This window comes from Sceloporus undulatus, chromosome 1 (genome assembly GCF_019175285.1).
Source record: "Sceloporus undulatus isolate JIND9_A2432 ecotype Alabama chromosome 1, SceUnd_v1.1, whole genome shotgun sequence".
Lineage (NCBI taxonomy): Eukaryota > Metazoa > Chordata > Lepidosauria > Squamata > Phrynosomatidae > Sceloporus > Sceloporus undulatus.
In genome coordinates, this window is record NC_056522.1 from 98,100,944 (window position 1) to 98,113,584 (window position 12,641).

The following is a 12,641-nucleotide window of genomic DNA, read 5'->3' on the forward strand; positions in this document are numbered from 1 at the left end:
ATGTCCTGCCATCTCTCTCTCTCCCCTCTTTCCCCATAGGAAAGAATCCAAAAACAGAGTTTAAAATCTCTCCCAGATGCAGACCCAAAAGGCTCTCCTCTGCTCCTTTTAAACTCAGTTTTTGGATTGATTTCTATGGGGAAGGGAGGTGGGGGATTTCAGTAAGCCTAGGGCCTCTGGCCGGGAGAGTGCTTCTCAGCCTCACTGAGAAGTCTTCCCTCCGAAGATTCTCTTGGGAGGGAAAGAAGGCAAGCCCCTATAAAACGCTGGGGCTTCATATGCTGGCATATGTTTGAAGAAAATAGGATAAAACCTATGTAACTTGATGGGCCAAGGGCAGAGTCCCCTCCTTGGCAGCCTGGGCATTAAGGGAGCTCCATGGAGGTCCCTTCAAGCGGAGGGAAAGGGAGAGGACTGGGCCAAGGGCAGAGCCCCGGCAGCCATTGCAGCTCTTTAAACCAGTTAGAAAAGAAGAGTCCTCTGCTGTCATCCCATTTCCCCTTTTTGGCAGCTTGACACCCTTTTGCTCCTGTGTGTGTGCATGTAATGTGTGCCTTCAGGTTGTGAGCTTCCCTCCCCGCTTTAACTCTTGTCTGGCTCTTTGCTATGGAATTCTGGGAGTTGTTTGCTTGCTTTTCTGTGGTGCTCCAAACAGAGGAGCTTTTGTGGGTTCCCTCCTGGAGGGAAGGAGGAGAAGGTCCTGGGCATCCCTGCCTCCTGCATTGTGACAGCACAGGAGCCCCACTGGACATGACACTAGAGACCCCCGGAGAAGCAGCCAGACCCTCTCCCTCTTGCTCTCTGCTCTGGTCTCTCCTTTCCCTCTCTTTCCCTGCTTTCCTCTTCTCTTCCTTGTCCCACCTTTCCTCCCTTTTTCCTCCCTTCCCTCCCTCCTTCTTTCCCCCCTCACACACACACACCTTCCCTCACTGCAGTCGCTCGCCTGCCTGCCTCCCTCCCTCCCTGCCTGTCATTCTTTCAGCCAATCAGGAGACGGAGGAATGAGGGAACGGATTTGAGAACGGATAAGAATACCGCACACACTTCTCTTGGAACGTTTTCATCACGTTTCAGCTCTCTGGGAACACATTCAGAACACATTCAAATCCGTTCCCTCCTGGAACACATTTGGAACACATTTAAGCGTTCTGAGAACCCGATTGGAACACATACGTGCGGTATTCTCAAATGCGTTCTGTTCTCATCACGTGATGAGAACGTTCTCAGACAATCTTAACTTTGTTTGATACTCCTGCAGGTGATAAACAGAATTTCTGTACAAATGTCTAGTGATTTTCAAAGCTCTCCATTTTGTCCAAGTTACCAGTGGAAGTGTTTATAAACTTTGGCACTGAATGCCAGCACACAATAAAGGCACCTCAGTCCTCACCACTCTCTTATAATTAACCCAGAATGGGAAGCAATTAGTTTATAATTATATGGGCAATTAGTTTCCCAAAGAGTTCTCAGAAATGTCCTCTGATTTTAATAAAATAAAGCCTGTGTAATGATTAACAGATGAAAAGATTTGTTTAATAGATAGTTTTTTTCTATTTCAATTCCTGCATCTTATACAGGGGAAAGAAAAGCAAATCCATTGTACATCTGTTTTAAACAAAAGATTATGAAAATTCAGTAAGAGTGAACCTAGCATGGATTTCTGTCCACTAGAGAGTGCTGTAAAAGCAATAATGTGCTGCTGTTAGTAGATCCCCTCACAGGCTAACAGATTAGCAACAATATGTGTACAGTATTATACAGTAAATAACAATAATTATTATATTAAATTATTATTATTAAAATTATACTGTAAATGATGATGATAATGATGATAATGGTGTCAGTTCTCATATTATCAAAAGAGAATTGGTGCCTTCTGCAGAAAATATAGAAACCTCCTCTCTGGAAGCTTTTAATCAAAGGAAATATTGCAAGGTATATTTAATATCTTTTTTGTTGTTGTTGAGGAAAAGTATGGTCTGAAATAAGAAGAGGAATGTATAAGCAAGAATTCTGTTGGTGTCACACATGTGTAAATTCCTCTATGGAAGCACCTTGACATTTTTGTTTGGTGAAAAACCTCTGCAATGCATTCAAGGTTGTGATGCAGATCTGGACCTATAGTGCTGTTGTGCACATATATTGGGTTTGCATCAGGTTGTACATCCAGTTACCATTTAATACAAAGGTTGCCTAGCAGAATCAATCAGTAACTCCATATGTAGAGAGTTATGCTACATAAACCCAAAGCAGTATCTCAGGATAAATAAAAAAAAAGCATTGGGGTAAATGGAGAAGATCTTTGCCTGTGAATTTTATATATATATATATATATATATATATATATATAGAGAGAGAGAGAGAGAGAGAGAGAGAGAGTAATGGGATCAGAAAATAATTTAAATTCTGACAAAATGGATTCAACAGTAACAGAAATAGAAGTGAATCAATTTATTTTACAGGGATCTATTAGAGATGCAACTGAAGAATAAAACCTAATGATCAAAGTAATTCCTTATTGCCTCTAAACAAATCTTTATTTTGGTGGCTTCAGATTGATGCAAAATGAAAATGCACACAAGTTATACTTCCATCTTTCATCTAGAGATGCACACAAGGGTTTTACAGCTCGATAGCATTTCTTTTTTGGATAGAGTAAAATGTTCCCTCAACACATTGCAGGTAGATCTTTTTCATTTTTTGTTCTTCACCATTTGTAAACACTGTCTTCTTTTGAGGTTGCCTTAGACCAGTGGTTCCCAAACTTTGGTCCTCCAGATATTTTGGACTTCAGCTCCCAGAATTTCGGGCTACTGGCCAAACTGGCTAGGGCTTCGGGGAGATGAAGTCCAAAATTCCTGGAAGACCAATGTTTGGAAATCACTGCTTTAGACCAATTGATGCCTCCCTCCATCTATTTCTTAAACTATACCATGCTGGCTCATGAACAAATCCATACCTTCTGAATTAAAGTATAGGTTGAAACATAGATCCAAAACACGATGTACTGCCCTGGCTCAGTGTTAGACAATCCTGGGAATTTTAGTTTATTATGGTACCAGAACTCTCTGACAGAGAAGGCTAAATGTCTCACAAAACTGCAGTTCCCTGCACTCCCTAGCATTGAGCCAGGGCAGTTAAAGTGGTCTCAAACTGGATTATTTCTGCAGTGTGTTTTGGACCTTAGTCTCCTGAGCTTTCCAGTGAAGTTCATGACTCTGAAAACATCAGTACCCACTCAGTAAAGTATGCACTCATCTCTCCACATTTGCAGGACCCCTGTGAATATGGAAAAACTGCAAATAACAAAAACAGTATGTTTTTACCTGAGAGAACACCTCTCCAGGAATCTCTAGGTCCTCCAGTGCAACTCTGTGTTCAACATCTGCCAGATATTAACCACAGATTTGAGCATGAGGAACTACAAATGCATACTGGAGTGTTCTCTCTAGGAATCTTTAGGTCCTTCGGTGTGACCTTTTGGTTTTGTGACCATATAACACCCATCTTGAAAGATCTTCATTGGCTGCCTATTCGCTTCCGGGCTCAATACAAGGTGTTGGTAATGACCTATAAAGCCCTAAATGGCTTGGGCCCGGGTACTTGGAGGGACCGCCTCTCCCCATATAATCCGCCTGCACACTCTGGTCAACAGGATGAAATTGTTGGAGGTCCCAGCGAGGACCTCACAGAGGGCATTCTCTATCGTGGCCCCCCAGATCTTGGAATAGTCTCCCAGATGAGCTCCGCTCCACCACATCTTTAGCTCTTTTTAAAAAGACCCTGAAGATGTACTTCTTTTCCCAAGCCTTCCCACCGTGAAAAATCATTTTTCCCCTTACCCCTTTTCATTGATAACTCTGGAATGTATATATCGACTTCCCCTTCTATCTGGCCCTTTTGTTGTTAGTATTACTATGTTGTTTTTAATGCTGTTTTTAATTGATTTTATTGGAATGTTTTTATATATAATTGTTCGCCGCTTTGATAAAAATTTTGGAAAAGCGGGTTACAAATAAACTATATTATTATTATTGACCATAGAGTTGTGCTTGAGGACCTAGCTATTCCTAAAGAACATATTAATAAAATCCATGAATAATCAAATCCGTAAAAGTCAAAGCTGCAAATGTGGAGGGATGAGTGTACTTTGAGACAAAATACATAGCTAAAAGTGAATGCTCATATGGATTTTTTTAAAAAAATACGTATATTTAGAAACAGATCAACACATGGGATGTAGACCCATAACGTGCCTTATTTCTCCATCACTGTGGCTTCAAGGGAAGATATTTGTGCTATTTACTTCAGCTGCTGACATCCTCCTAGGTAACTGATCAAGGGAGTTACTTAGCTCATCTGTCCCTAAACGGGGACCTACATTAAATCTGTGAGCTGCCTTGGGTCCCTTGGGGAGAAAGGTGGCATATACATGAAATAAAATAAAATAAATACATTCTGCCATTTTGCTCTTGGGCACCATTGTTTCATTACAGAATCCCAGACAAATAGGTGTAATGTGCTACACAGTTAATTAGGCTTGGCTATAAGGAACCATTATTGAGCACATGAAACTAAACTGCATTCTCTCTGTGTAGGGTACAATGGTGGCTATAACTTCCAAGTCAGGCATTCACTGTTCACTGTTGGCTCTGGGTTTTACTCCAGATGTAATTTGGGGGATAGGATTCAGCAGCTTGGACAGATCCCTTACAGTCTGGAACAATACCCAGAGTGGATTCACTTTATCCCTGGCATGGAATCCACTCAGCTGCCACTGGTTGGGTGGGGGAGAAGGGGGGGACATACATTGCTAAAGGAACCAGACCAAAGCCTTCTATCTTGAAATATTATGACTTAATAAAAATGTTTCTTCATTACCCCCACCTGACCTACACAAAAACACTCATACAAATAGAAAACAGTGGGCTGTCCATTTTAACTTTGCTCCAATGAACATGTGGATAAGTGCATCCCAATGTATGGGGAATGCATACATTTACCATGGCAAAATGCACTGTATTAACACAAACCTCCATTAATACAAAATGCCATCCAATGTCACTTAAATGAGGGGTTAATGCCAGATTAATTATGAGATTGGCATGATTTCATCAGAAAGCCTTTAGCACCATTGTGGTCATTTGCACTTCCTGAATGGGAAAAGCGCAAATGTGGTGTAAAAGTCCTTCCCACAATCGCAGGAAGGATGGGACAGTGATGGGACAGGGTTGGTATGTCCCTCGTGTGATAATCTCCATAGTCAAAAGGAGTGTCAGTCACTCATGTTTCCAGACTGTATGCTATTAGAGAGCATTTTTACTTACTAGAATACATCCCTCATTTTTTAAAAAAAACTAGCCAAATTATGAATTTTTAAAATTGCATGTAGTATACAAATATCATAATACAGTGGGTCCCTTATTATCCGCTGGATAAGAAAATCTGTGGATGCTCAAATTCCATTAAATATAATGGCATAGCAAAATGATATCCTTTATATAAAATGGAAAATCAAGATTTGCTATTTGGAATTTATAGTTTTTAAAAAAAATATTTTCAAGCTGTGGATGCTTGACTCCATGGATAAAAAATCCATGGATAAGGAGGGCCGACTGTATTACATGTTAGCTTTAGATTTTGCACTTCAAAGAGAGAATAGCATCTCTGGCTACCTCCTTCCAAGAACTGTCTCATTCCTTTAAAAGCCTGATTTGGTAGCTATTGCATAAGTGCACGTCAGACATCCTTCCCACACTATGAAGCAGCTACTGAAGGGGAAAGAAGGATAACCAAGGAAAAAGAAAGAAAAAAAACTAGTTCAAACTGTACAAGTGTTATATCAGCACAAAGGCATTTAGCACCGGCTTATTCTGGCATGAACCATGCTGCTACTGTGTGTCGAAGAGCCAATGCCATTCACATTCCTTGTTCAGCTTCCCTGCTTCCTCTCAATTGCTGCTTGGTAGGAAGAAGGGAAGATACAGTACATATCTACAGTGGCTACCAAGTGACTCTTAAAGCTGTAGATGGCTTTTCTGCTTCAGTAGGTAGCATTCCCAAACTTCTACTAGAAAAACTTATTAAAGAACTTTTAGTTTCAAGTCAGTATGAGTGGCACAAGCTACTGATGCTGCTTTTCTTTCCCTTTGGAAGCTGTTCCTTAATATTAGTTCAAGATCCAATTCCTCAGCTGCACAAATTATATTAATAAAGTGTATTTGCAAAAAGTATCAAAGGTTAAACATTCCAATTTAGATTAATGAAAGTTTTAAGCAGCAATGCCTACACTCACACATGACCTATGTCATAATGAAATCATCACTGTCAGAAGATGATTTTTAAATGAAAACTGCAGAGATCCCATTCGTCCCTCCTCAAAGTAGTTGCAGATGTTAGACTGGAAACACAGTGCCCTCAATATTCTGATTTATTACCCCGCAAGCCTCTCTATCCAGATGGAGTGTTCTTTGCCATCGTGAAACTCGCCAAATTCAGGCTTGATAGTGATCCTGCGAGGGTCCCGTATTCCATTAGAGACATGCACTTCTAGTCGACCTCCATTCAGGAACACAGCATAATAGGCCTGCAACAAGAACCAGTTTTTTTCAGAGGAGTTTCCTCCTTTTATGTATAACAGAAACGAACAGAGAGCAAAAGCTGCTGTATATTTTATTATGGATGAACCTGAGAATGTACCCCAATTTAGGCACTGATGACAATGATTTGATATTAAAATGTATTTCTAATCTAAAGCACACTGGTTTCCAAACCTAAATTCTTCCTTTAGGATTGTCTTCTTTGAAAAGAGAGTCAAATTGATACAGCACCCACACAAACCACTGAAAGTTGGCATATTCTGTGTTTACTGTAATCATGTATTAAAGTTGCAGCAAAAAAAAAAAATCTCAAAAATAAAAGTGTTTCTTCTCTCAATAAAAGGGAAAGTATAGTCAATACATGGAGCATGAACAAGTATATATGCTAAATATTGCAGATGCCAACTCAGAACATCATAAAGCATATTATGTACTTGCTGCCATGGTTAAAAGTAAACTGTGGGTGATTATAGCAGAAGCTAATGGTCATAATCTCTATATTAGGGATAGATTTTCATGGAAGGTTTCTAATCCATTTCACTTTGACATGTGTTCATTCATAGCTCCATGTTCTTTCTACATAAATCATATTTAACACACTGCTAAAACTGGTTTGTTTTTAAATTTATTTAATGAAACACAAATTTTGATGCATTTTTATTTCCAATTTGCAGGGACACTTCAATAGCAATGGAAAAAGGTATCTTCTGATTTTGACAGTGTGGAAAATGGCTGACACATTCTCCATAGAAGCTCTGTGGAGAGGAGAGTGAATTGTCAAACATGCAGAGTTTGAGATGAGGAAAATAATTTATTTGGAAGGAGATTTGGGGGAACATTTATTTGATGAAATTTATTCTGTTGAAACATAACACAGAGCCTGACCTGATGGATAACAACATTGAAGACAGAGATTTGGAGAATAAATGGGGAGATAAAGGAGACCCAGAAGAGAATTGCATGATTTTGACAGGGAGACTGTTGGGGATACTGAAGATTTAGATTCAGAGAAGAACCATCTTGAATATGGAGATGATGATGGAGGGAGAGACTTTGGGGAAGGGTGTTGGGGATTTAAAAAAAATACAAAAGCAGTTTTTTAATGAAGAGTTTCTGTAATCCTTCAGATTACGTATGGGGTTTTGAATGATGTCCAAAGTGTGCCTGTCTAGAAATTTTGCTGGAAACCAAGGGTGAGATTTAAGAGGGCAGAACTGTGAAAATAAAATTTGATTATTTTGGTTCAATATATTAATATTAATAATAATATTAATAATATTAATATCTTCAACCAAAATAATCAAATATTATTTTCACAATTCTGCCCTCTTTAATCTCACCCTTGGTACCCAGCAAAATTATATTAATATTTTTTGTTCAAGATATTAACTTCTGGTTGTATTGCAAAAAAGAGGCAATTGTGGATATGATGGATAATTGTTAAATGAGAGAATGAAAAAGATAAGTTGTGTAGTTTAGAAGTACATTATATATCAATGAAACAATATTGTCTAGAATACACTAATGTGTAACTGTATTATATACAGGTCACAATTTTTAAAAAGTTCAGCTCAGAATAATGTGAAACATATGGCTGGGAAGAAGCAGTTCTGGCCACAATTGGGCTGGGGCTGAAGTGGCTGCACGGCGCTTTCCCAAAGCAGGCGGAAGGTCTCAAGCTGTGTCTCCAGGAGTAAGTTTAGACTGATTCATTTTTGCTCCAGTCTGAAGGACCAGAGCATGACATTGAAGTGGTATGCATTATATAAATGCCATGCTCCCAAAGCATCCGAAGGCCACCTCATATCACCCATGTATTTCGAGCCTATGTTGCTATAATGTTATTGACTGAAAATAACAGAATGCAGGAAGGAAAGAAGACACATACAGGCTTATCATGCCTCGGTACTGTTTGGGTTGTTAGACAGAAAACTACAGAATCATTTTTAAAAAATTAAATCAGTATATAAGCAGTGTCAACTGACCAATAGGTAAAAAGGAAAATGCTTTCATAGAAACCATTACATGAATCACTATATAGTTGGTCCTCTGTATTTGTGGATGTTAAGGCTGCAGGGCCCCTGCAAAAGTGGAAAAACCACAAATAAATGAATAAAAGTCCTACCAGGGCAAGAAGCAGTCCCAAAGCAGTAGAGATAGTGGCAAGGTCGTGCCTCCAGGCACACAGTCTTCATATTCCCCCTACTAGACTTCAGATGCCATATCTGGTGTAGGACAGTGGTGGCAAGTCCTGGCCACTGAACATGCTTTCCATGTCCCCCAACCCACCCCAAGGAGTCTGCCACCTGCTCACACCTACCTTTGAGAGAAATGCGAGATATACTACACACTGAGACACAAAACACAAGTGAGGCTGTCTCAATTCTAGCCAGCTTCACTCACATGTTTTGTCTCTCAGTGTATGGTGTATCTTACATTTCTTACAAAGGTAGACATGGGAGGGAGGTGGCAGACTCTCTTGAGGGGGAGCATGAAGAATGAACACATGGTGGCTATGGATTACACCATACATCACATTTAAAGCCTTGCATCTGAAGCCTGGAGGTGAGGACATGAAGAATGCACACCTGGCGACCATGGCTTGCTGCCACCTCCTGTTCTGCCCTGGGACTACTCAGCCAGGTTGTGGAAGTAAGCTGGCAAATCCTTATATATAAAATGATAACCCGGCTCAAGTCTGTATACAATATATAAAATTGCAGACAGCTGCTTAATGGCAAACTCACAATTAAGCAAATCCGTGGAAGTGAAACCCATGAATGTGGGATGGCAACTGTATACACCTGATGGTTGCCTATGTTTTTCTGCTATTTCTCTAGTACTTAAAGCATAACAAAGAGCAATAGTTATCAGACACCAGATTCATGAGGCAGTAGATGCTTTGTATATGTGAGTTGGCATCTATAATTAAAAGAAAAATTTGGGTGTGACAGAAACATAAATTAGTCTGTTTTATGTTTATTTAATAAGATACCTTTGCTCCAAGGCAAGTTAAGAAAAACTTTCAAAGGAATGTTCTGAATCTCAATCTTACTTCTATTTTCATAGCAGATGTAGTGGAAATAATTTATTTGAAAGTATAAAATATATGTCTTCTGTCACTGATATTAATAGAAACATGAAACCAAGCAGTATCTTCTTATGATTCTGTACCTGACCAGTTTGCCTGCGTTTCCTTCTTGGTGATACAGGCAGCCCACTAGTGCCGAAGAGAATGATACCAGATTCATTTTTAGTGCTGAAAGACAAGTGGATTTCTGTTCCTACATCAAGTGAAACTGGCGGCAGCTCCACAAAACCTGGTTTGGGGAAGTTGACTATGTAGATATTCTGCAGGGAAGAAGACATTGAATGAAAAACTTTCTGGGAAGAGCAGATCAAATTAAACAGCAACAACAGTTTACATTAGAAAGTGTTGTACAAACATCTGCCCTTTTGTTACATCATTCAATATTAGAAAACAGCCAGAAATCTTAAATTCAGAAAACAATAACTGTACAATCAAGACTTCTTTCAGAATTATATTTTCCCCAGTGATTGCTAGATAGGCTTGGCAACTGGCAGCCCAGAGACTCACATGATAGGTTAGATATGGATCGTTGCCTCTTCTCCCCATGTCAGCCCTTCCCTCACCCCCCTCTGAAATTGCTAAACAGAGAGTTGGCAGACTGTTAAAAAGCATGCACTGTGCTCGGTGAAAAGAGTGGCACCCTCCAAAATTTTGGAATGGAGGACCTTCTATATATGGAAGTTGGTACTGGCCCTACCATAAGGCAGAGCAAGACAACTGAGGGTGCAAATACTGGAACCTCCTGGTCAAACTCCCCATCCATTATTGTATATGCTGTATGTATCGCCATTGCTGAATATACCTGTCTTGGGCCCTATAAACTGACCTGAGGCATCGGGTTTGAGGGAAGAACATTGCTCCAATGTGAAAGTTCTAATAAAATTCAGATGCCACTCAAATTAGCCTCAGAAACCTTCTCAAGAAAGGTGGTTTTGGCCAGTTGTGGATGGGATTATACTCTTGGACTCCAGAACAAAGGGATCAGTGGGCTTAAATGCCCTCATGATCTTGTCCTTCAATTCAGGCAACTAAAGTCCAAAACACAATGCAGAAATAATCCAGTTTGAGACTACTTTAATTGCCCTGTCTTAGTGCTAGGGCATCCTGTAAACTGTAGTTTATTTTGGTACCAGAGCTCTTTGACAAAGAATGCTAAATGTCTCACAAAACTACAGTTCCCAAAATTCCCCAGTACTGAGCCAAGGTAGTTAAAGCAGTCTCAAACTGGATTATTTCTGTAGTGTGTTTTCAACCTAAGTGTCTAGGGCAGAGCTTATGGAAAAAAGATGCTGGACACAACCTTGTATCTTCAAAATCCCAGTGCAGGAATTGATTATATAGGTTTGAGTTCTGCCTGTTTTTCACTTAATTCTGTCAAATGTTCAACTTTGGGACTCTTAAGTGTGCCACACAGCAGCTGGAGAAGGAATGAAACAGATCTTAACAGCTAGGATGTTTGTATGTGAAGACGTGGCCTTAAGATAATCAGATCCTTAGCTGTTTAGGTTGTTATAACCAAAAGCTTGAATTGGGCACAAGAAACAACCCTGGAGTAATTTTAGCTATTTGAAAACTGGAAAGCTATTTTCCATATATCTGGTCTCAGTCAGCATCCTAGCTGCTGTATTTTGTATTAACTGAGCATTCAGCTCTATTTATAAGGCAGACAGGATGATATCAGGAGCCAGTAGTAGGTGGTGAAGGGTGCTTTGAGCTATTGATACCACTTTGGCTCCAAAACCAAGATGATTTATAAACATAGATGCTTTCTGGGAGTGTAACCACGTATTCTGGAACTGTTTTTAAGGTGTTATCATGGAAACACCCTTAAATGTGAAGATTCTTGCAAGCTCATTGTACTTAGATGTGCTCTCCATGTGCTCAGTGTGGCTTACTCCAATGGAAGTGTGCACGGGATAGATATTATTCCTGTGAAGGCTCAGTGACAATAGCCATCTAAATATTTTTATGTGTTTGATCATACACTTTTGATTGATAAGCTCAACTATGTAGGAATGTTGGTGGTCCAATTTTGCCAAATCCTTCCATGGGAAGGGCTTAGCTCTCCCTGGTGCGCGTGTGTGTGTGTGTGTGGGGAGGGGGCATAAGCCCACTGACTGCCTTGTTCTGGGGTCCAAGAGTATAATCCCATCCACAACTGGCCAAACACCATCCTTTCTTGGGACAGATAAACAAGTGTTAAGTAGTCATGCACATTTTATCAGGACAAACTTCAGTTTTACTTTTCCTCATCCAATCCTTGCAACCACTGATTCACCACCTCCACGACTTCATTTGAACTTCAAAAGCTTCCCCACCCACATATATTGTCTTCATTTCAATTATCATTAAATACCTTCTATGTCCTCATTTGGCTTGTCCTTGCTCTGCTGCTGTGTGACATACTTTATGGACAGGGAGCTTCAGCTGTGGTGTTCTTTTTTGGAAAATGGTTCTTTTTAATTTTAAAACCACCACTTTATTGTTATTTAAATGAGACATTTCCCTACAGTGCAGTTTGCTTGCACTTTAAAATCAATCCACTTATGCATTAGGCTCCATTATTTGTCATTGCTTTATTATCTGAGGTTAGCAGCACTTAAGCTGGCCTGCCGAGCCCAACTCATAAATAAGGCATGCAATGTACTGCCCAGGGCTCTCTATGCTGCTTCCCATCCACACTGGGAGATATTAGAGTGTGCAGAAGAGGTGCTCTATGTCACCAAATAATGAATCACCCTTTTTATGTGAGACTGCTTAAGCACAGCCAAAATGTACAATGATTTCAGATGATGATTAGGAACGATTCTAAGCCCAAGCTGCCAAGGACTGCTTCTATACCACCCTGTGAAATGAACTGGTCTCATCTTGGAGCAATGCCTGGAAGATTCCACCATCTGGCATTCTTGTTAATACAACTATTTAACCATTTCATAGTAATTCTTACCAGT

General features: G+C 39.9%; 1 protein-coding gene across 1 annotated transcript in view; it reads right to left on the minus strand.

The window, feature by feature from the left end:
* LAMA2 (laminin subunit alpha 2) overlaps positions 1 to 12,641 on the minus strand; it is a 590,097-nt gene that overhangs the window by 31,374 nt on the left and 546,082 nt on the right. The window contains 2 exon segments of the mRNA XM_042456962.1: positions 6,438 to 6,586; positions 9,774 to 9,950. Of these exon segments, the coding sequence (XP_042312896.1) occupies positions 6,438 to 6,586; positions 9,774 to 9,950 (326 nt within the window).